Source organism: Oncorhynchus mykiss, chromosome 25, assembly GCF_013265735.2.
Source record: "Oncorhynchus mykiss isolate Arlee chromosome 25, USDA_OmykA_1.1, whole genome shotgun sequence".
In the NCBI taxonomy this organism is placed as follows: domain Eukaryota; kingdom Metazoa; phylum Chordata; class Actinopteri; order Salmoniformes; family Salmonidae; genus Oncorhynchus; species Oncorhynchus mykiss.
The window spans coordinates 6,118,083-6,143,371 of record NC_048589.1 but is presented as its reverse complement, the minus strand read 5'-3'; the positions used below and the strand labels follow the sequence as shown (position 1 = coordinate 6,143,371).

At 42.7% G+C, this 25,289-nt stretch overlaps 1 protein-coding gene across 4 annotated transcripts in view; it reads left to right on the top strand.

Annotated features, from left to right (window-relative positions):
* cnksr1 (connector enhancer of kinase suppressor of Ras 1) overlaps window positions 1-25,289 on the top strand; it is a 128,276-nt gene that overhangs the window by 52,701 nt on the left and 50,286 nt on the right. For 2 of the 4 annotated variants that reach the window (XM_036962457.1, XM_036962456.1), the window contains exons 3-6: window positions 2,465-2,667; window positions 2,808-2,892; window positions 21,178-21,219; window positions 24,052-24,171. In XM_036962457.1, coding sequence (XP_036818352.1) covers window positions 2,465-2,667; window positions 2,808-2,892; window positions 21,178-21,219; window positions 24,052-24,171 — 450 coding nt within the window. Of the gene's footprint in view, window positions 1-2,464; window positions 2,668-2,807; window positions 2,893-15,405; window positions 15,457-21,177; window positions 21,220-24,051; window positions 24,172-25,289 lie in introns of those variants that run through there. The other 2 variants (XM_036962458.1, XM_036962459.1) reach the window with 2 other exon arrangements.

Genomic DNA, 25,289 nt, shown 5'->3' with positions numbered 1-25,289 from the left:
TGTGTGTGCACATACATGCAGTTGAAGTCAGAAGTTTACATACACCTTAACCAAATAAATTTAATCTCAGTTTTTCACAATTCTTGACATTTAATCCTAGTAGTAATTCACTGTTTTAGGTCAGTTAGGATCACCAATTTATTTTAAGAATGTGAAATAAAAGTAAAGTGATTTATTTCAGCTTTTATTTCTTTCATCACATTCCCAGTGGGTCAGAAGTTTACATACACTCAATTAGTATTTGGTAGCATTGCTTTTAAATTGTTTAACTTCCTTCATATGTTTCGGATAGCCTTCCACAAGCTTCCCACAATAAGTTGGGTGAATTTTGGCCCATTCCTCCTGACAGAGCTGGTGTAACTGAGTCAGGTTTGTAGGCCTCATTGCTTGCACACGCTTTTTCAGTTCTGCCCACAAATTGTCTATGGGATTGAGGTCAGGGCTTTGTGATGGCCACTCCAATACCTTGACTTTGTTGTCCTTAAGCCATTTTGCCACAACTTTGGAAGTATGCTTGGGGTCATTGTCCATTTGGAAGACCCATTTGCAACCAAGCTTCAACTTCCTGACTGATGTCTTGAGATGTTGCTTCAATATATACACATCATTTTCCACCCTCATGATGCCATCTATTTTGTGTAGTGCTCTAGTCCCTCTTAAAGCAAAGCACCCCCACAACATGATGCTGCCACCCCCATACTTCATGGTTGGGATGGTGTTCTTCGGCTTGCAAGCCTCCCCCTTTTCCCTCCAAACATAACGATGGTCATTCTGGCCAAGCAGTTCTATTTTTGTTTCATCAGACCAGAGGACATTTCTCCAAAAAGTACGATTTTTGTCCCCATGTGCAGTTGCAAACCGTAGTCTGGCTTTTTTATGGCGGTTTTGGAGCAATGGTTTCTTCCTTGCTGAGTGGATTTTCAGGTTATGTCGATATAGGACTCGTTTTACTGTGGATATAGATACTTTTGTACCTGTTTCCTCCAGCATCTTCACAAGACCCTTTGCTGTTGTTCTGGGATTGATTTGCACTTTTCACACCAAAGTACATTCATCTCTAGGAGACAGACCGCATCTCCTTTCTGAGTGGTATGTCGGCTGCGTGGTCCAATGGTGTTTATACTTGTGTACTATTGTTTGTACAGATGAACGTGGTACCGTCAGGCGTTTGGAAATTTCTCCCAAGGATGAACCAGACTTGTGGAGGTCTACAATTTCTTTTCAGAGATTTTGGCTGATTTCTTCTGATTTTCCCATAATTTCAAGCATAGAGGCACTGAGTTTGAAGGTAGGCCTTGAAATACATCCACAAGTACAACTCCAATTGACTCAAATGATGTCAATTAGCCTTTCAGACGCTTCTAAAGCCATGACATAATTTTCTGGAATTTTCCAAGCTGTTTAAAGGCACAGTCAACTTAGTGTATGTAAACTTCTGACCAACTGAAATTGTGATACAGTGAAATAATCTGTCTGTAAACAATTGTTGGAAAAATTACTTGTGCCATGCACAAAGTAGATGTCCTTACCCACATTCCAAAACTATAGTTTGTTAACAAGTCATTTGTGGAGTGGTTGAAAAACAGGTTGAAATGACTCCAACCTAAGTGTATATATTCCCTTCTTGACTTGTACCACATTTTGTTGTGTTACAGCCTGAGTTTAAGATGGCTTCAATTGACATTTTGTGTCACTGGCTTACACGCAATACCCAATAATGTCAAAGTGGAATTATGATTTTAGAAATGTTACTAATTCTTTGTACACTCAGTGTAGGTGTTTGCACTTTTGGTGACTTGACCTACATTGTATGAGCTATGAAAATGACTAACTCATGATTCATGGCTTTAATGGTGTGTGGGGGTGATTTCTTATGACATTGACAGCAGTAAGATTTCCGTTTGATTTCACCCTAAACTTTTGACTGTAGCTTTCAAATTATATTTCACTTTCTATTTTCTGACAAAACAACCACTCAGAGTTTAACAGTATGAGGCCAACAGTATGACTCCCATCTGACCATCTATTCTTCTTTCCCAGATCGGATTTTTAGCTTTTGTGCTTTCAGTTGGGCCTCTGTGGATCTTAATGAAGTAGTTCATACACAGTGAAAAATGTTTTGGAAGCAGTGTAATATTTTGGCAGCTGTGCAATCTTTTGGAAGTGGCGTGTACCAGCTGTGCGTATGTTTGCCATGTTATTAATGCTATTGTAGGTTGAGTTTACATGTGATCATTTGTGTAGACAGGCACTCTCTCTTAGATGTCATTGTGCATCATGGCTTTATGATAACAGATGCACTAAGACCTACTGTACTAGGCCTACTTTTCAAGTTGAGTAACTGTGTGTGCGACTTGTGCTTGTGTGCAATGCGTGTGCATGTGAACTCCCAGCAAACTTGGCTCCTGGTTGTCTCACTCTCAACAGCCTCCCACTGTTTTCCCCTCCCGGTCTCCCTCCCCAGACGTACGGTATGGGTGGAGAGAGCCTGCGCTGCCTGACAGAGAAGCTGCGCATTGTGGTCCACTCCCTGACCATGGGTATCCAGGTCCGCTGGAGGGTGAACCCCTACGACGGGCAGACTGCCACCAGGCTGCCGGCCAGCGTGCTGCAGGTGGTGCTGGAGCTCATCACCTCCGCCAAGGGCCTCTTCTCTCTGCTCAACAGGTACATTAAACAACCCTGTTTTATATATGGCCAATTATTGGCAAAAGAGCTGATCCGATTGGTCAAAACACCAATTAGTGGAAATAATAGACATTAAAGAGACACATCTTCATCGTCTTGTGCTCACTGTCTGTGTCCAGGTACCAGTTTGCACAGCTGAGTGCTTACACGACCAGTAGGAACATCATCACCCACTGTAAAGAGCTGGGGACCACAGTACACAAGGTACGTCTACTGCTCCAATAGGCATCAAACAAAACAGACAGAAACCAGGAGAAACATTTGTATTTATGAAATTAGAAATAGTTGTTTTCGTTTTGCTACAGATATTAAACTGTGGCAGCCGCACATGTGATGAGACAAAAAAGTTAGTGCCAAAAGCATCTGTGCAGATAGTCCGGGTAGCTATTTCATCAACTATTTAACTAGCAATTTTGCAGTCTTTCAGGCATGGCTGTTCATGTTTTCTTAGTGTAGGCACTCACTGCTTTATACCAATTTGATTAATGTCGTTTACCTAATAGGTAGGAGTAAGCTAACCAGGAAAAACTCTAGGCCTTATAAACAACATTTTGAAAACTTACACATTGAATGAGTGGCTTAAATATTCTAGTTTGACCAAACAATACATACCAGATTTTTTTTGTTTTTTAGAGGAAGTGTACACGGGGCAGGCCAGCTGCTTGTGGGTTAAAACGCATGCAGCCAACTTCCAAAGAGGAACCACCACTGTGTTTGTTTGGTTTGCTAGTTTAATCAGCCACCCAACACGGCACGACAACAGTAATCTCACTCCTCTGCTATTGTGGAACTCTTGTATAAGCACCGACCATGCATGCATTCTTTATCTCCAGCATACTTGGAATAGTTTAGGTTCAGGCACCTTGAAGAAGCACAGGTTGACTGCCGAAGGAGTCTTTTGCTGTTGTTGCTATTCCGTGTTTGTTATTTTTGTGATGGGAAATGTTGTACGAGTGGGGAAGGTGGATGAATGTGTTAAACTGGTTACTTGTGACTCGTGAGAAAGACAGCCCTGGATCTTTCCGTAGATAGTGCCTGGGGGAGGAGAGAGAGTTAGCGACCGACCGGGGGGAGGGAGTGAGAAGCAGGGACAGAGGAGAGCGAGCTGATGGAAAGGTTTACTGAAACTCAACTTGTGTAATTCCCTGTAGTTCACCTGCTGTGGCCTGCAGTGCAGTCGTGAGACACCGATAGATAGACAGACAGAGGGAGAGAAAGAGGACCCCAAGGTATTATATTTAGTGCTCTTACTTATAGCCCTATTTTGCAACTCTGGATTGTCTCCAGCCAAGGTAGGTCATTTCTCCTGTGTAGCTGTTTTTGTTTCTTTCTTTATTGCAGTAGCTAACTGGTTTTGTCTGCTTGTTTGTGGTGCGCACAGTTTGTGTCAATTTAGACCAGTCTTCCATCATTGTAAGTTTGTTTTCTTGTAGAAAAATTGCTTTTGCTTTTTGTTTGCTCTCTCGCTTTTTTTGTGGTCCTCTTTTTAGTTGTTCGCCTTAAAACATAAGAGACGTGATAATAGACTTGACCTCTTCTTCACAAATCAATACAAAGCTCTTTAAAACGGACTCGAAACGCTTTGCGCTGTGCACGCTCATTCGGTACATTCACCGTGCTCCAACGGTAATAATAGCACATTGTTGAAGCCAATTCATGAATATGACTGACTTTCTCTTGAGTAAAGCAGCATAGAAATACAATGGACAGTCTACTCCCACTATTTCTATGGTTAAGAACCCACTACCCCTCAGAAGGGAAGGAAGGTGGGAAGTGAGTGTGTGTGATGGGGTCTGCATTAGAACAATGAAGGCCCTTGAGGGATGTTGATGCTTTCTAAGGGTGTTTTGTCCAGCCAAATGCCAGCTTGTTGGTTTTTGTATGAAGTCTGTCCAAACATGAGACTTAAAGTAATTAGCGCGCAAAACTTTGTCAGACTTTGTCATTACGCCAGATTGTTTTGACGGTGGATTGTTCTACGCTGAAGTTACTGGTCATTGTTTGGTTGGTTCCTGTTTTTGGACCCAGTGAGCAAGCCACTGCCCGCTTCTATTGTGTGTTTTAGGGATAAGTTGAGCCATCCTTGTTTCTAGGAAACCATACACAAAATGCATAATTTAATTTTAAAAGTACAAAGTGTTGGTTAGGTGTTAAGCCTGTGTTTTAAAAGATGCTTAAAATGATTCAGACAAAAAAAGTGATTTGTGTTGAATTGTGTTTGGGGAAATAAAGATGGTTTATTACACATAGACATGGTTTTAAAGGCAGCTTAACTTACCCTGTCCCACGGCTCTCATTACCCCATACCTGGGGTATGTTGTGCCTAGAGACTGCTTTTGTTGGACAAGCTATGGTTTTAAAAATGTTTACGTGAATTCTGATTATTTCCAGGGATACGCAACCTGCTCACATATATGTACACATTGTTAGAAAGAATACTATATTTCCCATGACGGAGTGATGCTAAATGTCATTTTTATTTATTTTTAAACTTACCCCACTCTCCCCTAAATAATAAATATACACGTCATTTTAGCAAACGCTTATATCAAAAGCGACTTACTGTCCACGCATGCATACATTCTAGGTACCAGTGGTACCGGGAATCAAACCCACTATGCTGGTGTTGCAAGAGCCATACTCTACCAACTGAGCGACACAGGACCTATAGTCATAGGCCTCTATCATAGGTAGGATGTGTATCATTGAGAGATGCTGGATATTAAGGGGTCGGGATCCAAGACTCGGGTGCTTGCGCAAGGCAGCTTTGTAAGTGCAATCACTTGAGTCTCAAGGCAAGGTAGCTGAGAGTTAAGACAGAAAGGACCGAGTGATGTCCTTCACAGCAGGTTTTTGTACAGCGGTTTTGTCGTTGGGAAAAAAATAAATAAGCGTACAGTATATGTCTGAAGTTTATAAGGAATTTCTATTACACTCAATAAAAATAACGTAGGACATCCAGACAGGTGGGTTGGTCCTCTGTCCATCTCTCAAGGCATCATTTATCAAGTTGATAGCTCTAGTAAGGTCGGCAGAATACACGCTCGCACACACCCCATCCCCCTCCTCTGCGTACAACAAAGTTAGCCCTTGGCAACAAACACAAATGTCAAATCTAATGTCACCTTGTTTCAGAGACTGATGCTTTCAATGATTATTACTTTGCTTGTTTCTAGAGAATTGGTTAATCTGTAACAAGAACAAGGGCCAGACAGATCGTCCCAAAAGACACCCAATTCCTATATAGTGCACTACTTTTGACCAGAGCCCTATGGGCCATCCTTGTTTCCGTGCTATGTAGGGAAGAGGGGTGCCATTTGGGACGCAAACCATGTCTCTGGGTCCTCATAGAAAATAAAGGACTCTCTTTCATTTCCGGCATGTATGAAATGTATGTATGGATGTGTGGTGCATTCATGTGTCTTTGTGTGTGTGTTTGTGCTCGTGTGTGTGCGCTCGCTCACTCTCTCTCTCTCGCTCTCTCTGTAAGTACGTGTCCACCCGCCTCCCTCCCTCCCCACTCACAGGGTTTATTTTCCTTGGTGCCCTGAAGGATTTTGTTGGGCCAGGAGTAAGCTGCTGTGATCCTATAGTGCTCCACTGACTAGTGGCTCTCAATCGGTACTCTTCTAACTCTGTAGGACTGGAGAGTACAGGACAAGATCGGACTGGAACCGGTTAGAGCAACAGCAAGCAAAGTCCACTACAGAGAGCGGTACATACTGGACAGAGAGAGCGAGCGTGTGTGTGGGGGGAAGAGAGAAAGAGAACAAAGATTCTCAATTCAGTTAATTTAAACGTGGAGAGAGGATCAAGCGAGAGTTGCTTGAAGGAGTCGTATTGAGGTATGTGAGAAGGAGATGGCTAACATAATGCAAAGCCGTTAGTGTTTACATCTACGTTTCCAATGGCCTGATGGTAACAATACATAATCGTGTCAGTATATAGGCTACTGTAGTTTAGAACAGTGAGTATGGCTTCTCTAAGATGTTATGCAGCGTGGAGCTTCTTACTACGGGGAAATGGGGATACCTTAGTCAGTTGCGCACCTGCATTCAACTGAAATGTGTCTTCTGCATTCAACCCAACCCCTCGACATCAGGGAGGTCTGGTTAGTGGTCTGGTTGACATACTACAGTGCATTCGGAAAGTATTCGGACCCCGTGACTTCCTCCACATTTTGTTACTTTACAGCCTTATTCTAAAATGTATAGTTTGTCAATCTACACTGTCATAATGACAGTGAAAACAGGTTTCTAGACATTTTAAACGGATACCTTAATTACATAATTATTCAGACCCTCGAAATTAAGCTCAAGTGCATCCTTTTTCCATTGATCGTCCTCCTTGATTGTAGTCCACCTGTGGGAAATTCAATTGATTGGATATGATTTGGAAAGGCACACACCTGTCTATGTAAGGTCCCGTAGTTGACAGTGCATGTCAGAGCAAAAACCAAGCCATGAAGTCAAAGGAATTGTCTGTAGAGTGCTGAGACAGGATTGTGTCGAGGCACAGATCTGGGGAAGAGTGCCAAAAAATGTCTGCAGCAATTGAAGGTCCCCAAGAACAGTGGACTCCATAATTTCTTAAATGGAAAAAGTTTGTAACCACCAAGACTCTTCCTAGAGCTGGCTGCCTGCCAATCGGGGGAGAAGGGCCTTGGTCAGGGAGGTGACCTGTGGCATAGAGTTCCTCTGTTGAGATGGGAGAACCATCCAGAAGGACAATCATCTCTGTAGAACTCCACCAATCAGGCCTTTATGGTAGAGTGGCCAGACAGAAGCCACGGCTCAGTAAAAAGCACATGACAGCCCGCTTGGAGTTTTCCAAAGAGGCACCTAAAAGGAATCTCAGACCATGAGAAACCAGATTCTCTGGTCTGATGAAACCAAGATTGAACTTTTCGGCCTGAATGCCAAGCGGCACGTCTGTAGGAAATCAGGCACCATCCCTACAGTGAAGCATGGTGGTGGCAGCAAGTCTCAATGTGAGTGGCCCAGCCAGAGCGCGGACTTGAACCCGATTGAATAGGACTGTGGGCTCTCCTCCGTGGTCGACGTGAGTAAGACATTTAAACATGTTAACCCTCGCAAGGCTGCTGGCCCAGACGGCATCCCTAGCCGCGTCCTCAGAAGCATGCGCAGACCAGGTAGCTGTTGTGTTTATGGACATATTCAATCTCTCCTATCCCAGTCTGCTGTCCCCACATGCTTCAAGATGGCCACCATTGTTCCTGTACAAAAGAAGGCAAAAGGAACTAAATGACTATCGCCCCGAAGCACTCTCTTCTGTCATCATGAAGTGCTTTGAGAGGCTAGTGAAGGATCATATCACCTCTGCCTTACCTGTCACCCTAGACCCACTTCAATTTGCTTACCGCCCCAATAGGTTAACAGACAGTGCAATTGCCATAACACTGCACACTGCCCTACCCCATCTGGACATGAGGAATAACTACGTCAGAATGCTGTTCATTTACTATAACACCATAGTACCCTCCAAGCTCATCATTGAGCTCTGGGTCTGACTTCCTGACAGACCACCACCCAGTTGGTAAAGGTAGGAAACAACACCACTTCTCTGATTCTCAACACAGGGTCCCACAAGGGTGCATGCTCAGCCTCCTCCTGTACTCCCTGTTCACCATGACTGTGTGTCCACGCACGCCTCCAACTCAATCATGAAGTTTGCAGATGACGCAACAGTAGTAGGGCTTGATTACCAACAACGACGAGACAGCCTACAGGGAAGAGGTGAGGGCCCTGGCGGAATGGTGCCAGGAAAATAACCACTCCCTCAATGTCAACTAAACGAAGGCGCTGATTGTGGACTTCAGGAAACAGCAGAGGGAGCATGCCTCTATCCACATCGACGGGGCCGCAGTAGAGAAGGTGGAAAGTTTCAATTTCCTCAGCGTACACATCACTGACCATCTGAAATGGTCCACCCACCCAGACAGTGTGGTGCAATAGCACCTCTTCAACCCCAGGAGGCAGAAGAAATTCAGCTTGGCCCCTAAGACCCTCAAACTTTTACAGATGCACAATTGAGAGCATCCTGTTGGGCTGTATCACCGCCTGGTATGGAAACTGCTCCACCCGCAACCGCAGGGCTCTCCATAGGGTGGTACGGTCTGCCCAACGTATCACCGGGGGCAAACTGCCTGTCCTCCAGGACACCTACAGCACCCAATGTCACAGGAAGGCCAAAAAGATCATCAAGGATATCAACCACCCGAGCCACAGCCTGTTCACCCTACTATCATCCCGAAGGCGATGTCAGCATAGGTGCTTCAAAGCTGGGCCTGAGAGACTGAAAGAAGCTGTTTTTCTCAAGGCCATCAGACTGTTAATTGCCATCACTAGCCGGCTACCACCCGACTACTCAACCCTGCACCTTAGAGGCTGCTGCACTATATACATAGACATGGAATCCCTGGCCACTTTAATAGTGACCCAACACTTTAACGAGTCACTCTAATAATGTTTACATGCTGCTTTACTTACTATCTCATCTCAGTACCAATCAAAAGTTTGGACACACCTACTCATTCAAGTTTTTTTCTTTCTTTTTTTAAAGTGTTTTACATTGTAGAATAATAGTGAAGACATCAAAACTATGAAATAACATATATGGAATCATGTAGTAACCAAAAAAGTGTTAAACAAATCAAAATACATTTTATATTTGAGGTTTTTGAAAGTAGCCACCCTTTGCCTTGATAACTGCTTTGCACACTCTTGGCATTCTCTCAACCAGCTTCATGAGGTGGTCACGTGGAATGCATTTCAATTAACAGGTGTGCCTTGTGGAATTTCTTCCCTTCTTAATGTGTTTGAGCCAATCAGTTGTGTTGTGACAAGGTAGGGGTGGTATACAGAAGATAGCCCTATTTGGCAAAAGGCCAAGTCCATATTATGGCAAGAACAGCTCAAATAAGCAAAGGGAAATGACAGTCCATCATTACTTTAAGACATGAAGGTCGGTCAATACGGAACATTTCTAGAACTTTGAAAGTCTCTTCAAGTGCAGTCGCAAAAACCTTCAAGTGCTATGTTGAAACTGGCTCTCATGAGGACCGCCACAGGAAAGGAAGACCCAGAGTTACCTCTTGTGCAGAGGATAAGTTCATTAGAGTTAACTGCACCTCAGATTGCAGCCCAAATAAATGCTTCACAGAGTAACATCTCAACATCAACTGTTCAGAGGAGACTGTGTGAATTGGGCCTTTATAATAGAATTACTGAAAAGACACCACTAAAGGACACCAATACGAAGAAAATACTTGCTTGGGCCAAGAAACATGAGCAATGGACATTAGACCGGTGGGAATCTGTCCTTTGGTCTGATGAGTCCATATTTGAGATTTTTGGTTCCAACCGCTGTGTATTTGTGAGACGCAGAGTGGGGGTGCTTTGCTGCTGACACTCAGTGATTTATTTAGAATTGAAGGCACACTTAATCAGCATGGCAACCACAGTATTCTGCAGCTATACGCCATCCCATCTGGTTTGTGCTTAATGGGACTATAATTTGTTTTTCAACAGGACAATGACCCACCACACCTCCAGGCTGTGTAAGGGCTATTTAACCAAGAAGCAGTGGGATGGAGTGCTACATTTTGGGGCGGCAGGTAGCCTAGTGGTTAGAGCGTTGGGCCAGTAACTGAAACGTTGCTAGATCGAACCCCCGAGCTGACAAGGTAAAAAATCTGTTGTTCTACCCCTGAACAAGGCAGTTAACCCACTGTTCCTAGGCCATCATTGTAAATAAAAATGTGTTCTTAACTGACTTGCCTAGTTAAAGGTTAAATAAAAACATACAAAAATAAATACTAATCTTAAGACCTGGCCTCCACAATCACCTGACATCAACCCAATTGAGATGGTTTGGGATGAGTTGGACCGTGGAGGGAAGGAAAAGCAGCCAACAAGTGCCCAGCATATGTGGGGACTCCTTCAAGCTTGTTGGAAGCATTCCAGGTGAAGCTGGTGGAGAGAATGCCAAGAGTGTGCAAAGCTGTCATCTAGGCAGCTATGCGCTTCAACGCTTGGCAGTCCAGTTCTGTGAGCTTGTGGGGCCTACCACTTCGCTGCTGAGCCGTTGTTGCTCCTAGATGTTTCCACTTCACAATAACAGCACTTAGTTGACTGGGGCAGCTCTAGCAAGCAACTGACTTGTTTGAAAGGTTGCATCCTATGACGGTGCCATGTCATGTTAAAGTCACTGAACTCTTCGTAAGGCCATTCAACTGCCAATGTTTGTCTATGGAGATTGCATGTCTGTGTGCATAATTTTATATATCTGTCAGCAACGGGTGTGGCTGAAATATCCGAATCCATTAATTTGAAGCGTCCACATATCTTTGTGTGTATATATAGTGTGTATGCACCTTAAACTGACAGATTTTAGTGGGGATTTTTTTATTAAGTTACTTAGATTGACGTACATGAGTCAGTAGACTCCTAAGCATTTTAAACCGACACCAGTGTCAACGACGACTCCTCACTTTGATCACTCATGCTACAGTATACAATGAAGGGAAATGAGACATTTGAATTTAAAATATGAATTGTTTCCCGATTTAATGCAAAGCTTTCTAGAGCCTTTGCCTTACATCATAAGTTAGCATTTGTAGTTCATTAAGGTGAAGTTTTATTGTGTTTAGTGTTTGGAGTAATTATCAAATATAGAGCAAGGAGAAAATTAACACTTGCTTTTTGTAGTCCCTTCACCATCATTTAAAGAGATATATGCTCCTAATATTTCACATGGGTTGGTTCAGTGCAGACCTGGGTTCAAATACGGTTTGAAATCATTTCAAATGCTTAAGCTGGGCTTGATTGAGCTTGCCTGGCGCAATGGAAGTAAAATAATAGTCGCAAAAAAGCAAACCCTACCCATCTGTTACTTTAGACAGGCTAAAGCAAACGGTAATTATATATTGGAAATATTTCAAATAGTTGTTGAACCCAGGTCTGGGTTGTTTGGTGTTAGTGTGTTGAAGTGTAATGAGATCCACCCTAGGTATGTCCCTCTGTCTTTTAATAGATTGTTCCTGTCTGCCCTGCTAACAGGGAACACGTTCTGTCTTATTTGGTCAAGAGCAAAAATACACACGAAGAGGCACAGTGACAAAGTGAACAGAGGTACATAGAAACACACATTTCTGTATCAAGAAGGGGCTTACAGTGCCTTCAGAAAGTATTCATATCCCTTGATTTATTCCACATTTGTTGTTACAGCCTGAATTCAACATTTATTTAAAAAATAAATGTCTTACCCATCTACACACAATACCCATGTTTTTCTTCATATTTTCAAATTGATTGAAAATGAATAGAATAATCTCATACAGTATCAGTCAAAGGTTTGGACACCTACTGATTAAAGGGTTTTTCTTTATTTGTACTATTTGTGTGCAGTGCTGTTATCAAGGCAACGGGTGGCTACTTTCAAGAACCTCAAATATAAAATGTATTTTGATTTGTTTAACATTTTTGTGGCTACTACATGATTCCATATGTGTTATTTCATAGTTTTGATGTCTTCACTATTATTCTACAATGGAGAAAATAGTAAAAATAAAGAAAAACCCTTGAATGAAAAACCCAGTCAATACTTTGTAGAAGCAACATTGGCAGTGATTACAGCTGTGAGTCTTTCTGGGAAAGTCTCTAAGAGCTTTCTACACCTGTATTGTGCAACATTTTCCCATTTTTATTATTTACAAATTCCTCCAAGCTCTATCAAATTGGTTGTTGATCATTGCTAGGCAACCATTTTCTGGTCTTGCCATAGATTTGTATGTATACTGAACAAAAATATAAACAGAACATGCAACAATTCTAAAGATTTTACTTGAGTTACAGTTCATAGAAGGAAATTAGTCACTTGAAATGAAGAAATTAGGAGGTGGATGTCCTGGGCTGGCGTGGTTACACGTGGTCTGCGGTTGTGAGGCCTGTTGGATGTACTGCCAAATTCTCTAAAACGGCGTTGGTGGCGGCTTATGGTCGAGAAATTAACATTCAATTATCTGGCAACAGCTCTGTTGGACATTCCTGCAGTCCGCCTGCCAATTGCACACTCCCTTAAAATTTGAGACATCTGTGGCATTGTTTTGTGTGACAAAACTGCCCATTTTTTTAAGTGGCCTTTTATTGTCCCCCAGCACAAGGTGCACCTGTGTAATGAGCATGCTGTTTAATCAACTTCTTGATATGCCACACCTGTCAGGTGGATGGATTATCTTGGCAAATGAGAAATGCTCACTAACAGGAATGTAAACAAATTTGTGCACAACATTTCAGAGGAATATGCTTTTTGTGCATATGCAACATTTCTGGGATCTTTTATTTCAGCTCATGGAAAATGGGGCCAACACTTCACATGTTGCGTTTCATATTTTTGTTCAGTACAGATTTAAGTCAAAACTGTAACTTGGGTTACTCAGGAACATTTACTGTTTTCTTGGTAAGCAACTCCAGTGTAGATTTGGCCTTGTGTTTAGGTTATTGTCCTGCTGAAAGGTGAATTAATCTCCCAGTGTCTGGTGGAAAGCAGACTGAACCAGGTTTTCCTCTAGGATTTCGCCTGTGCGTAGCTCCATTTTCTTTTCATTTTTTTATCCTGAAAAACTCCCCAGTCCTTAACGATTACAAGCATACCCATAACATTATGCAGCCACCACTATGCTTGAAAATATGGAGAGTGGTATTCAGTAATGTGTTGTATTGGATTTGCCCCAAACACAACACTTTGTATTCAGGACAAAAAGTTAATTGCTTTGCCACTTTGTTTGCAGTATTACTATAGTGCCTTAATGCAAACAGGATGCTATTGGAATATTTTGAATCATGTACAGGCTTCCTTCTTTTCCCTCTGTCAATTAGGTTAGTATTGTAGAGTAACAACAATGTTGTTGATCCATCCTCAGTTTTCTCCTGTCAAAGCCATTAAACTCTAACAGTTTTAAAGTCACAAATGGCATCATGGTGAAATCCATAAATCCTGTATCTTTGTAGTGACTGGGTGAATTGAGAACATCCAAAGTGTAATTAATAACTTCACCATGCTCAAAGGGATATTCAATGTCTGCTACCAATAGGTACTCTTCTTTGTGTGGCATTGGAAAACCTTCCTGTTTGAAATTCACTGCTCGACTGAGGGACCTTACAGATAATTGTATGTGTGGGGTACAGAGAAGGTAGTCATTCAAAAATCATGTTAAACACACTGATTGCACACAGATTGAGTCCATGCAATTTATTATGTGACTTGTTAAGGACATTTTTACTTCTGAACTTAGAGTTGCCACAACGAAGGGGTTGAGTACTTTTTTGACTCAAGACATTTCAGCTTTTTATTTTGTATCAATTAGAAAAATAATTGAAAAAAGAAAAAAAACATAATTCCAGTTTTACATTATGGGGTATTGTGTGTAAGCCAGTGACCAAAAATCAACATTTTAATCTATTTTAAATGTAGTCTGTAACAACAAAATGATGAAACAGTCAAGGGGTGTGAATACTTTTTGGAGGCACTGTACGTGGTGAACGTGGCAGGGGGTGTGGCAGGGGTCATGGCAGGGTACGCGGTTGGCCCTGCTAAGTATGAGGCCCCCATTTTAGCTGTGTAGAGAAATGTTGGCATTTAAGCCCATTTCTCCAATCAATCGATCAAATGTATTTATAAAGTCATTTTTTACATAAGCTGATGTCACAAAGTGTGATACAGCAACCCAGCCTAAAACCACAAACAGCAAGCAATGCGGATGTAGAAGCATGGTGGCTCGGAAAAAGATTTGAGATAAAAAAAATAAAAGTTGATTATAACAGTATGTGGCCAAGATGTTCAAAGTGTCAAATAATCAGTGGTTGTAGAGGGTGCAACAGGTCAGCACCTCAGGAGTAAATGTCAGTTGGCTTTTCATAGCGGAGCATTCAGAGTTCGAGACAGCAGGTGCGGTAGAGAGAGTCGGAAACAGCAGGTCCGGGACAAGGTAGCACGTCCGGTGAACAGGGTTCCATATCCGCAGGCTGAACAGTTGAAACTGGAGTAGCAGCACGACCAGGTGGAGTCGTCAGACCATCAGACCAAGGAGTCATCAGGCCAGGTAGTCCTGAGGCAAGGTCCCAGGTCCTCCGGGAGGAGAGGGAGGATACTTAAATTTACCCAGGACACCGGATAAGACAGAAGAAATACTCCAGATATAACAAACTGACCCTATCCCCCCCCGACACAAACTATTGCAGTATAAATACTGGAGGCAGAGACGGGATGGGTCCGAAAATACCCCCGAACCTTGCCAACCAGACAGGATATAACAGCCCCCAAAGGGATATTTTCAAATCACCAACTAAGACGAGGCTGAATATAACGAACCCGAGAGGGGCGCCAACCCGGACAGGAAGATCGTTTCAGTGACTCAACCCACTCATGTGACGCACACCACCTAGGGATGGCATGGAAGAGCACCAGTAAGCCAGTGACTCAGTCCCCATAATAGGGTTAGAGGCATAATCTCAGTGGAGAGAGGGGAACCGGCCAGGCAGAGACAGCAAGGGCGGTTCGTCGCTCCAGTGCCTTTCCGTTCACCTTCACACCCCTGGGCAAGACTACACTCAATCATAGGACCTACTGAAGAGATGAGACTTCAATAAAGACTTGAAGGTTGAGACAGAGTCTGTGTCTCTCACATGGATAGGCAGACTATGTAGCATACGTGTAGGTATGTACGACAGGACCAAATCAGAGATACAGGTAAGCCCATGTAATGCTTTGTAGGTTAGCAGTAAAACCTTGAAATTAGCCCTAGCCTTAACAGGAAGTCAGTGTAGAGGCTGGCACTGGAGTAATATGATCACATTTTGGGGTTCTAGTCAAGATTTTAGCAGTCGTTTTGCACTAACTGAAGTTTATTTAGTGCTTTATCCGGGTAGCCGGAAAGTAGAGCATTGCAGTAGTCTAATCTAGAAGTGATGAAAGCATGGATTAACTTTTCTGCATCATTTTTACAATGTTACGTAGATAGAAAAAAGCTGTCCTTGAAACAGTCTTGATATGTTCGTCAAAAGAGAGATCAGGGTCCAGAGTAACGCCGAGGTCCTTCAGTTTTATTTGAGAGGACTGTACAACCATCAAGATTAATTGTCAGATCCAACAGAAGATCTCTTTGTTTCTTGGGACCTAGAGCTAGCATCTCTGTTTTGGCAGAGTTTATAAGTTTAAAAAATTGCCGCCATCCACTTCCTTATGTCTGAAACACAGGCTTCTAGCGAGGCCAATTTTGGGGCTTCACCATGTGTCATCGAAATGTACACCTGTATATCGTCCGCATAGCAGTGAAAGTTAACATTATGTTTCCGAATGACATCACCAAGAGGTAAAATATATAGTGAAAATAATTGTGGTCCTAAAACAGAACCTTGAGGAACATTTGTCAGAGGACAAACCATCCACAGAGACAAACTGATATCTTTCCGAAAGATAAGATCTAAAACCAGGCAAGAACTTATCCGTGTAGACCAATTTGGGTTTCCAATCTCTCCAAAAGAATGTGGTAATTGATGGCATCAAAATCAGCACTAAGGTCTAGGAGCACGAGGACAGTTGCAGAGCCTTGGTCTGACGCCATTAAAAGGTAATTTACCACCTTCATGCATGCAGTCTCAGTGTTATGATGGGATCTAAAACCAGACTGAAGCGTTTCATATACATTGTTCGTCTTCAGGAAGGCAGTGAGTTGCTGTTGCGCAAGAGCCTTTTTCTCAATTTTTTTTGAGGAATGGGAGATTCGATATAGACCTATTTATTTATTTTTTTATGTATTTACATTTTTATTTAAAAAAAATATATACATTTTTTTATTTTAATTTTAATTTTTTATTATTTTTTTTTATTTATGTTTTTATAGTTTCTGGGTTAAGGTTTGGCTTTTTCAAGAGAGGCTTTATTACTGCCACTTTTAGTGAGTTTGGTACACATCCGGTGGATAGAGAGCCGTTTAATATGTTCAACATAGGAGGGCCAAGCACAGGAAGCAGCTCTTTCAGTAGTTTAGTTGGAATAGGGATGCAGCTTGAAGGCCATGACTATTTTCATGAATGTGTCAAGAGATATTGGATTTAAAAACTCCCTAGGTCCTGGAAGTGTTGTGCAGACTCAGGACAACTGAGCTTTGGAGAAATACTCAGATTTAAAGAGGAGTCTGTAATTTAATTTCTAATGATCATGATCTTTTCGTCAAAGAAGTTCATGAATTTAGCACTGCTGAACTGAAAGCCATCCTCTCTTGGGGAATGCTGCTTTTTGACTAGCTTTGCGACAGTATCACATTTTTGGGGGGGGATATTCTCCTCAACTAAGGTATACTTAGCGATATGATGCAGATGCAGAAAGTAAATGCCATAGTGGGTCAATTTCCGCAACAACTACGAGCGTTGAAGCGTTTAGGATCAACTTCTCCACTGTTTTGGTGCCATGGCTTCCACACCGTGCACATGCGCAGATACTGTGTGTGAGACTTGCATCTCACTATTTTCAATGTCTGCGGTGCTGCTCGTAGCAACGCAATTTCGCTGAGTCTACCTTTAAGCGCAGGGACATTTTTGTCGTTTTTAAAGCAAATTTCTTGCAATTCTACAGATATTGCCATGCAGTTGAGAGAACTTTTTGCCTTTTCAAAGCATATTTTCTGCAATTCCATGCATTTTGCAATGGCTTATGCTGTGTTCTTTTGCTCAAGCATAATAACCAAATCTATACTTCTAAATTCATTGTTTTGGAAATTTTCATTTGTCCTTTGCTGTCAAAGATGATATTCTTAAAAAATATACACAGTTATTATTATTATTATTAGGCACCGTTCACAAAAATGGTTATCTCCTACAGACAGTGAGTCACATGGCCGTGGCTTGTTATAATAAAGCAGGCAGCGACACATTCAGTTACTGGTCGATTGAATGTTAGAATGGGCAAAACCAAGCGACCTAAGCGACTTTGAGCGTGGTATGATCGTCAATGCCAGGCGCTCCGATTCCAGTTTCTCATAAACAGCCTGCCTCCTGGGCTTTTCACACACAACAGTCTGTCTAGGGTTTACCGAGAACGGAGTGACAACCAAAAAAACATCCAGTCGGCGTCTGTCTTGTGGGCGTTGATGAGAGGTTGAAGGAGAATGGCAACAATCGTGCAAATAACGGCACAGTACGACAGTGGTGTGCAGAATGGCATCTCGGAATGCACATCTCGCCGGTCCTTGTCACGGGTGGTCTATTGCAGCAAACAGACACACCGGGTTCCACTGCGATCTGCTAAAAACTAGAAGAAGCAGCTCCAGTGGGCACGCGATCACCAACACTGGACATCTGAGGAGTGGAAAAATAGTTTGCATTGAAAGCATTTTTCCATCCTGAAAAATATCAGATAAAGGGAACCTGAGGGAACATATAACACAACAATTACATACTTATTTCATTTATTTCACAAGGAAAGTAATGCAACACCCAATGCCCCCTTTGTGAAAAAGTAATTGCCCCCTTACACAGGCTCTTACTGTGGAATGCAGTGTTTGGTTTTCGCCAGGCATAATAGGACCAATGTCATCCAAATGTTATATTTTTTGAATAATTTGTCCATAGAACATATTTCCAGTCTTGATCATCATCCAGGTGCTTCAAGGTGCTTTTTTGGCAAACTTGAGTTAACTTTTTGGATGACATGGGTCCCATTTATGCCTGGTGAAAACCCGACACTGCATTCCACAGCAAGAACCTTATACAAACGGTCAAACATGGTGGTGATTCTTTGCTGGCTGAATCATTTCAAATACTTTGGCTGTGCTTGATTGAGTTTGCCTGTTGCAATGGATTCAAGTCCCAAAAAGTGCAAACACCAACCACTGCAGGCAGGCAGGCTAAAGCAAATGTTCAGTATTTGAAAGGTCTGATAGAAACATTTTCTATTGTAACTGATACAGATTAGATTATGTTCCCTAGGGAAGAGAAATGGGATACCTAGTCAGTTGCTCAACTGAAAGCGTTCAACCGAAATGTGTCTTCCGCATTTAACCCAACCCCTCTAAATCTCGAGAGGTGCCGGGAAGCTGCCTTAATCGACATCCATGTCATTGGCGCCCGGGAAGCAAGTGTTGTTGCCCTTGAGCACGCAACTGCCTTGCTCAAGGGCAAAGCAGCAGATTTTTCCACCTTGCGGGCTCGGGGATTCGAACCAGCGACCTTTCGGTTACTGGACCAATGCTCTTAGCCGCTAGGCTACCTGCTGCCATATGAGTTGCAATGTGAATTAAACGTATTATTATTATTATTATTATTATTATTATTATTATTATTATTATTATTATTATTATTATTATTAGTAGTAGTAGTAGTAGTAGTAGTAGTAGTAGTAGTAGTAGTAGTACTGTTGATGTCAACCCAAGTAGTGAACATACCATATCAAACACGGTGTAATGAGCCACAGGATTCACCTGAGAGCCATATGCAAGTTATTTGGATGAGTAGTGATACTGATATTCATGTACCTAATGCATGCAGTGGTGGACAAAGTACCCAATTGTCAATGACTCAAGTAAAAGTCATCCAGTAAAATACTACTTGAGTAAAAGTCTCTAAAAGTATTTGGTTTTAAATATAGTTAAGTATCATAAGTATAAATCATTTCAAATTCCTTATATTAAGCAAACCAGACGGCACCATGTTCTTGTTTTTTAAATTTACAGATTCATTCCCCCCACCCCCCACCCCCCTCCTCTCCCCTGTAACTATTCCCCAGGTTGTTGCTTTAAATGAGAAAGTGTTCTCAGTCAACTTACCTGGTAAAATAAGGGTAAAATAAATACATATGACATAACTATATTGGAAAAGTGAACATAATGTTTGAGTAGTTTTGCCTAACCTTGTGTTGGAGTAGGGGGGACTGTCTGATTTGCTGTAAATTCTCACTCAATCTTTCATTAAATTCCAATGAAGGCTCATTACATGTGTGAGACGGGCCAAAGCCCGAGGCCAAATTTCATGAAGGCTTTATTTATATTATAAAAGTAATGGAGGCTTTTATATTCATTCTTCTGCTAAGAAACAACCACAGTTTGTGCGGAACTCATGTTGAGGAAAAATTGAACATCGAAGTGGAGGGGCCTGTTACTAACAGGGCTGGGTAGTGGGTGCTGTGGTGCTTTGGGTCTGGCGTGCATCCGTGCAGTACACAAAGAGGAAGTGACACTGAGAAGTGAGCTTAGATTTACACTTGTGCTTTCTCTCACCATTACCCACCTGATCTAAGAGTAGTTTCAGGGCAGGCAGATTTTCACTCGGGTTGCGTCCCAAATGTCACCGTACTCCCTATGTATGTAGGGAATAGGGTGCCAATTGGGACACTGGCCCAGAGATGTCATATCCTGTTCTGCGGGTTCACAAATACAGAAGAAAAATGTATCATTGAGGAAGTTGTCAATAGCAGCCTTAGGGGGAAGTTGTCAATATCAGTCATAGAGCTATGCTACAATGCGTCTATTCCTACTCCTTCGATGTTATTAACCCATTGCTAGGGTATTGGGTTTTTCCTGGCTGGTGCATGTATACATTGCAAATTGTAGCTATTTGGTCCAAGGTCTTGCCTTTCACTTCTAATTTTAAAGAGGCATTCCGCTCCAAAATCAAAGTTTGGCCGATGTTTTCAGAGCTCAAAAGCGGTCTAATGTAGATCGTCCATGTCCCAGGCCATTTTGCTTTGTAGATGCAGCGATATGCCTCAATCCGAAATGAGTAAATGTTTTTCCAGATGTGTGGTTCTTCGGGCTGAGGCATATACAACCAATTGCATGGGGTTTGGACTCGTTATGAAATTAGGCTAGCTTTTGATGTAAATAAATCCAACTCAAGCGACTCTTTCTCTCTCCCTTAATCTCTTGCTTTATCTCTCACGTCACACAACCTTTAATTAGTTAACTCTAATCCTAGCATTCACTGCTCACAGGAGTTCACAGGATTTACCCTCCCTCACAGGGCAACCCAGTTAAACACACACTCGCACTGTATATCAGGGAAAAAATGTACCTCCGACTCACTCCTCTATGTTGACATAGCCTGGTATCCACATTGCGAAACAGTGACTTTGAATACAATTGGTCTGCCTCTCTAAAAAGGTGTTTGTCAATGAAATGACGAGTGAGGTAAATACCGTGAGTGGCCTGGATGGCATGTGTCACAGTTAGTGTTAGCAGAGAGGATTGTGGGTGTTGTAGTGTTCCTAGTACTCTTGGATTGTCCACTTCCTGGTCTTTGGGAATGCCTCAGGCCTTTTTTATCAGAGAAAGTGGGACATGAAACCATCAGATCGTCCAATTGTCAAATGACACTGCTCTCTGCAAATGGTTTTTCGGTCTCAGCGGGTGTTTGTATATTATTTGTAAGGTTTACACCTGTCCCTGATCTTGTTGTTTTCACTGTGCTTTTTTGACAGGATTCAACAGTTTACGAGAAAGAAAAGGACATAATCTCCATCGTGAGTATACTCATAGCCACTGTTTTCTAAATCTGTCCCTACTCAAATACACCACATGACCAAAAGTATGTGGACACCTGCTCGTCGAACTCTCATTCCAAAATCATGGGCATTCATATGGAGTTGGTCCCTCTTTGCTGCTATAACAGCTTTCACTCTTCTGGAAAGGCTTTCCACTAGATGTTGGGGACTTGCTTCCATTCAGCAACGAGCGTTAGTGAAGTCGGGCACTGATGTTAGGCAATTAGGCCTGGCTCGGCAGTTGGCATTCCAATTCATCCCAAAGGTGTTCGATGGGGTTGAGGTCAGGCCTCTGTGCAGGCCAGTCAAGTTCTTCCACACCGATCTTGACAAACCATTCCTTTATGGACCTCGCTTTGTGCAGAGGGGAATTGTCATGCTGAAACAGGAAACGGCCTTCCCGAAACTGTTGCCTCAAATTTGGAAGCACAGAATCATCTAGAATGTCGTTGTATGCTGTTGTGTTAAGACTTCACTTCCCTTCACTGAAACTAAGGGGCCAAGCCCTAACCATTAAAATCAGCCCCAGATAATTTTTCCTCCTCCACCAAACTTTACAGTTGGCACTATGCATTGGGGAAGTAGCGTTCTCCTGGCATCCGCCAAACCCAGATTCGACCATCGGACTGCCAGATGCTGAAGCGTGATTATGGAGATTGCATGGCTGTGTGTTTGATTTCACACACCTGCCAGCAACGGGTGTGGCTAAAATAGTAAAATCCAGTAATTTGATGTGGTGTCCACATACTTTGGTGTATATATAGTGTGTCTACTAGATGTGCAGTGCAACCCCCCCAAAACAATTTTTATTGTAATTGTTTAATTTTAATGCTAACAGCAACTGAATTTGAAGCATTTGATTTTATACATCAAAATATAGGAATGAAACATGGTGAAAGAAGGTTATATTATAAGTAAGCGTAGATCGTAAGCGGCAGTCATATCAGCGGCAGTCTTGTCAGAGGTGGTCTCTTCGCCAAAACTAAGACCGTCACCAAAACAAAGACTTTTCTGTCGAGTTGTTCTGCATAGTTATTCTAGGAAGGAAAAAGAGGAAGGCTGCACATCACTCTCTCACTTGAGTATATTACCTAATTATTTTCAGATTCTTGTTTTACTCTTTTGCAGCTTTGTCAACTGTGTGTTTTCTATCCCTGTTCACTCTTCTTTCTGTAAGCTTTACACGTTCCCCACCCGTTGGCTTTCAACCCTTCTAATTTAGTCTACCCTGCGCACACAGCCCATGTGGAATTCCTAGTATCAGGCAGCGTTCATGTCAGCCTATTTTGCCCTTAAATCACTCCACTTTTCGGCGCTGAAGGAGACATGGATTACCCCGAAGAACACTGCTACTCCAGCTGCTCTGTCGTCTTCTGACTAAGTGTTCCCTCATAGTCCGAGAGCATCTGGATAGTCGCGCTGGTGGCACAATGCTACTAATTTCTCCAAAGTCACATTTAAAAAAAAATATTTCCCCCCTCTAACCTGTCTATCTCCTAATTTGGATTCCTTGCGGTCACTCACTTGTCCACTCAAGCTTTATATTGTTGCCATCTATCACCCAACATTTGCTCTTCCTTAATGAGCTTGACACCTTGATGAGCTAATTTCCCAACAATGCCTCACCACTCATCATACTGGGTGACTTCAACATCGTAACACCTGGCTTTGATGAATTTCTTTCCACATCTTTCTTCCTTTCCTTTTTTGACTTCTCCTTTTCCCAGTCCCCTCCCACTCACAAGGCAGGCAATGTGCTTAACCTCATCTTTACTAGAGTTTGTTTGCCTACTAATCTCACTACAACCCCCCTCTGTGTCTCTGCTCACTACTTTGTTTATTTTTCTTTCCCTCTCTCCAGCAACCTTACCAACTCAGCTCCTACCCAGACGGCCATGCACCATTGAAATCTCTCTCTCCCATTACTCTCATCTTCTATCCTATCATCTCTACCTTCTGCTAAATCCTTCTCTCCTGTCTCCTAATTCTGCCTCTTCAACCTTACTCTCGTCCCTTTCAACATCCTTTGACTCTCACTGTCCCCTTTGCTCCCGACCGTCTCGGCCCTCCACTCCTACTCCGTGACTGAGTGACTTACTGCGAGCTCATAGAAAAGGGCTGCGGGCAGCTGAGCAGAAATGGAGGAAAACTAAACGTCCTGAGTACCTATCATCCTTCCTCTTTACCTTCTCTTGCTTTGTATGCCCTATGCCCTTCCTCACACAAGAAGCGACGCAGGTCCTAATCCAGGCTCGTGTCATCAACCTTCTCGAATTCTCCCATGTCGCCCCGCTCCTCTGCTTACATCCACTACAAGACTATGGTGCTTCCCTACAGAGCAGCAAGGGGAACTGCTCCTCCCTACCTTCAGGCTATCCTCAAACCCTACACCCCAACACAAGCACTCGGTTATGCTCAAACCCTATGATGGTCAGCTCCTGCTCAGCCCAGTCAACGCTCTTCTCTGTCCTGGCACCCCAATGGTGGAACCAGCTTCCTCTTGAAGCTAGGACAGCAGAATCCCTGCCCACCTTTCGAAATGTCTAAAAACCTACCTCTTCAAATAGTACCTTAAATGAATCCTGGAGAACCCCACCGCCCACACACACACAAAAAAATCCTAGTAGTAGTGACTTTACTGATAAGTACTTTATTGATACCACTGTGATATGTTGTTGTCTCACCCAGCTATCGTAAGGTAAATGTAAGTCACTCTGGATAAGATCTGTAGAAATCAAATTGTATACCCATATAAGATATCAAATATAAGTGAAACCATTTTTCATATACAACATCTGTCTGTCCCGTCAGTGTCGTCAGTTGGAGGCAGTGTGCGATGAGATCCTGAACTGCAGTCCAGAGGCGCTCCTTTCCCACACTGCCCAGTTGGAGAGTGTTGACCTGGTGCCTGTCTCCCCCGGCGACCACCTGGTAACTGGTCCACTGTCAATGTCAACATTTTTAACTAACCAATCAGATCTGGGACCGGCTTTGGCTAACCAATCACCTGTTATTGGGCTCTGTCTGTTTCTTCCTTTGCCTCTGCCACGTCTCCCTCTACCTTTTGGTTAGTCAGATTGGTCAGAGACAGAGAATACCAGAACACCTTCTATTGAGCGCCTTCTACCTCTGTCTTACTAATCTGACATAAGTCCTTTAGGTCAGCCTGGTCATTCTTTAGGGATCTCCATCTCTCTCTGCTCTACATTTCAAACGTATTACTTCTCTCACTCTCTGTCCTCCTTATTTCCCATCTGTTTAATCATCCTCTCCGATCATTTCTTCAAACTTCTTGTCCACTTTTCTCCAGCTGTCACTCACTCTATGCAATTAGTCCTCACTTGACCTCCATTGTTATACAGTGCCTTCGGAAAGTATTCAGACCCCTTCACTTGTTCCACATTTTGTTACGTTACAGCCTCATTATAAAATGGATTAAAAAAAAACATTTCCTCAGCAATCTACACACAATACCCCATAATGACAGTGACATTTTGTTTTTTTACAAACATGAGATTTGAAATTGAGCTCAGGTGCACCCTGTTTCCATTGATCATCCTTGAGACATTTCCAAAACTTGATTGGAGTCCACCTGTGGTAAATGCAATTGATTGGACATGATTTGGAAAGGCACACACCTGTCAACATAAGGTCCCACAGTTGACAGTGCATGTCAGAGCAAAAACCAAGCCACGAGGTTGAAGGAGTTGTCCATAGAGCTCAGAGACAGGATTGTGTCGAGGCACAGAGCCTCAAAATTTCTGCAGCATTGAAGGTCCCCAAGAACACAGTGGCCACCATATTTAAATATTTTCTCCCAAATTTTGTGATTATGATCTTGTCTCATCGATGCAAGCTGCAACGGGCTCGGGAGAGGCGAAGGTCGAGTCATGCGTCCTCCGAAACATGACCCGCCAAACCGTGCTTCTTTAACACCTGCTCGCTTAACCCTGAAGCCTGCTGCACCAATGTGTCGGAGGAAACACTGTTCAACTGACGGCCGAAGTCAGCCTGCAGGCGCCCAGCCCGCTATAAGGAGTCACTACAGC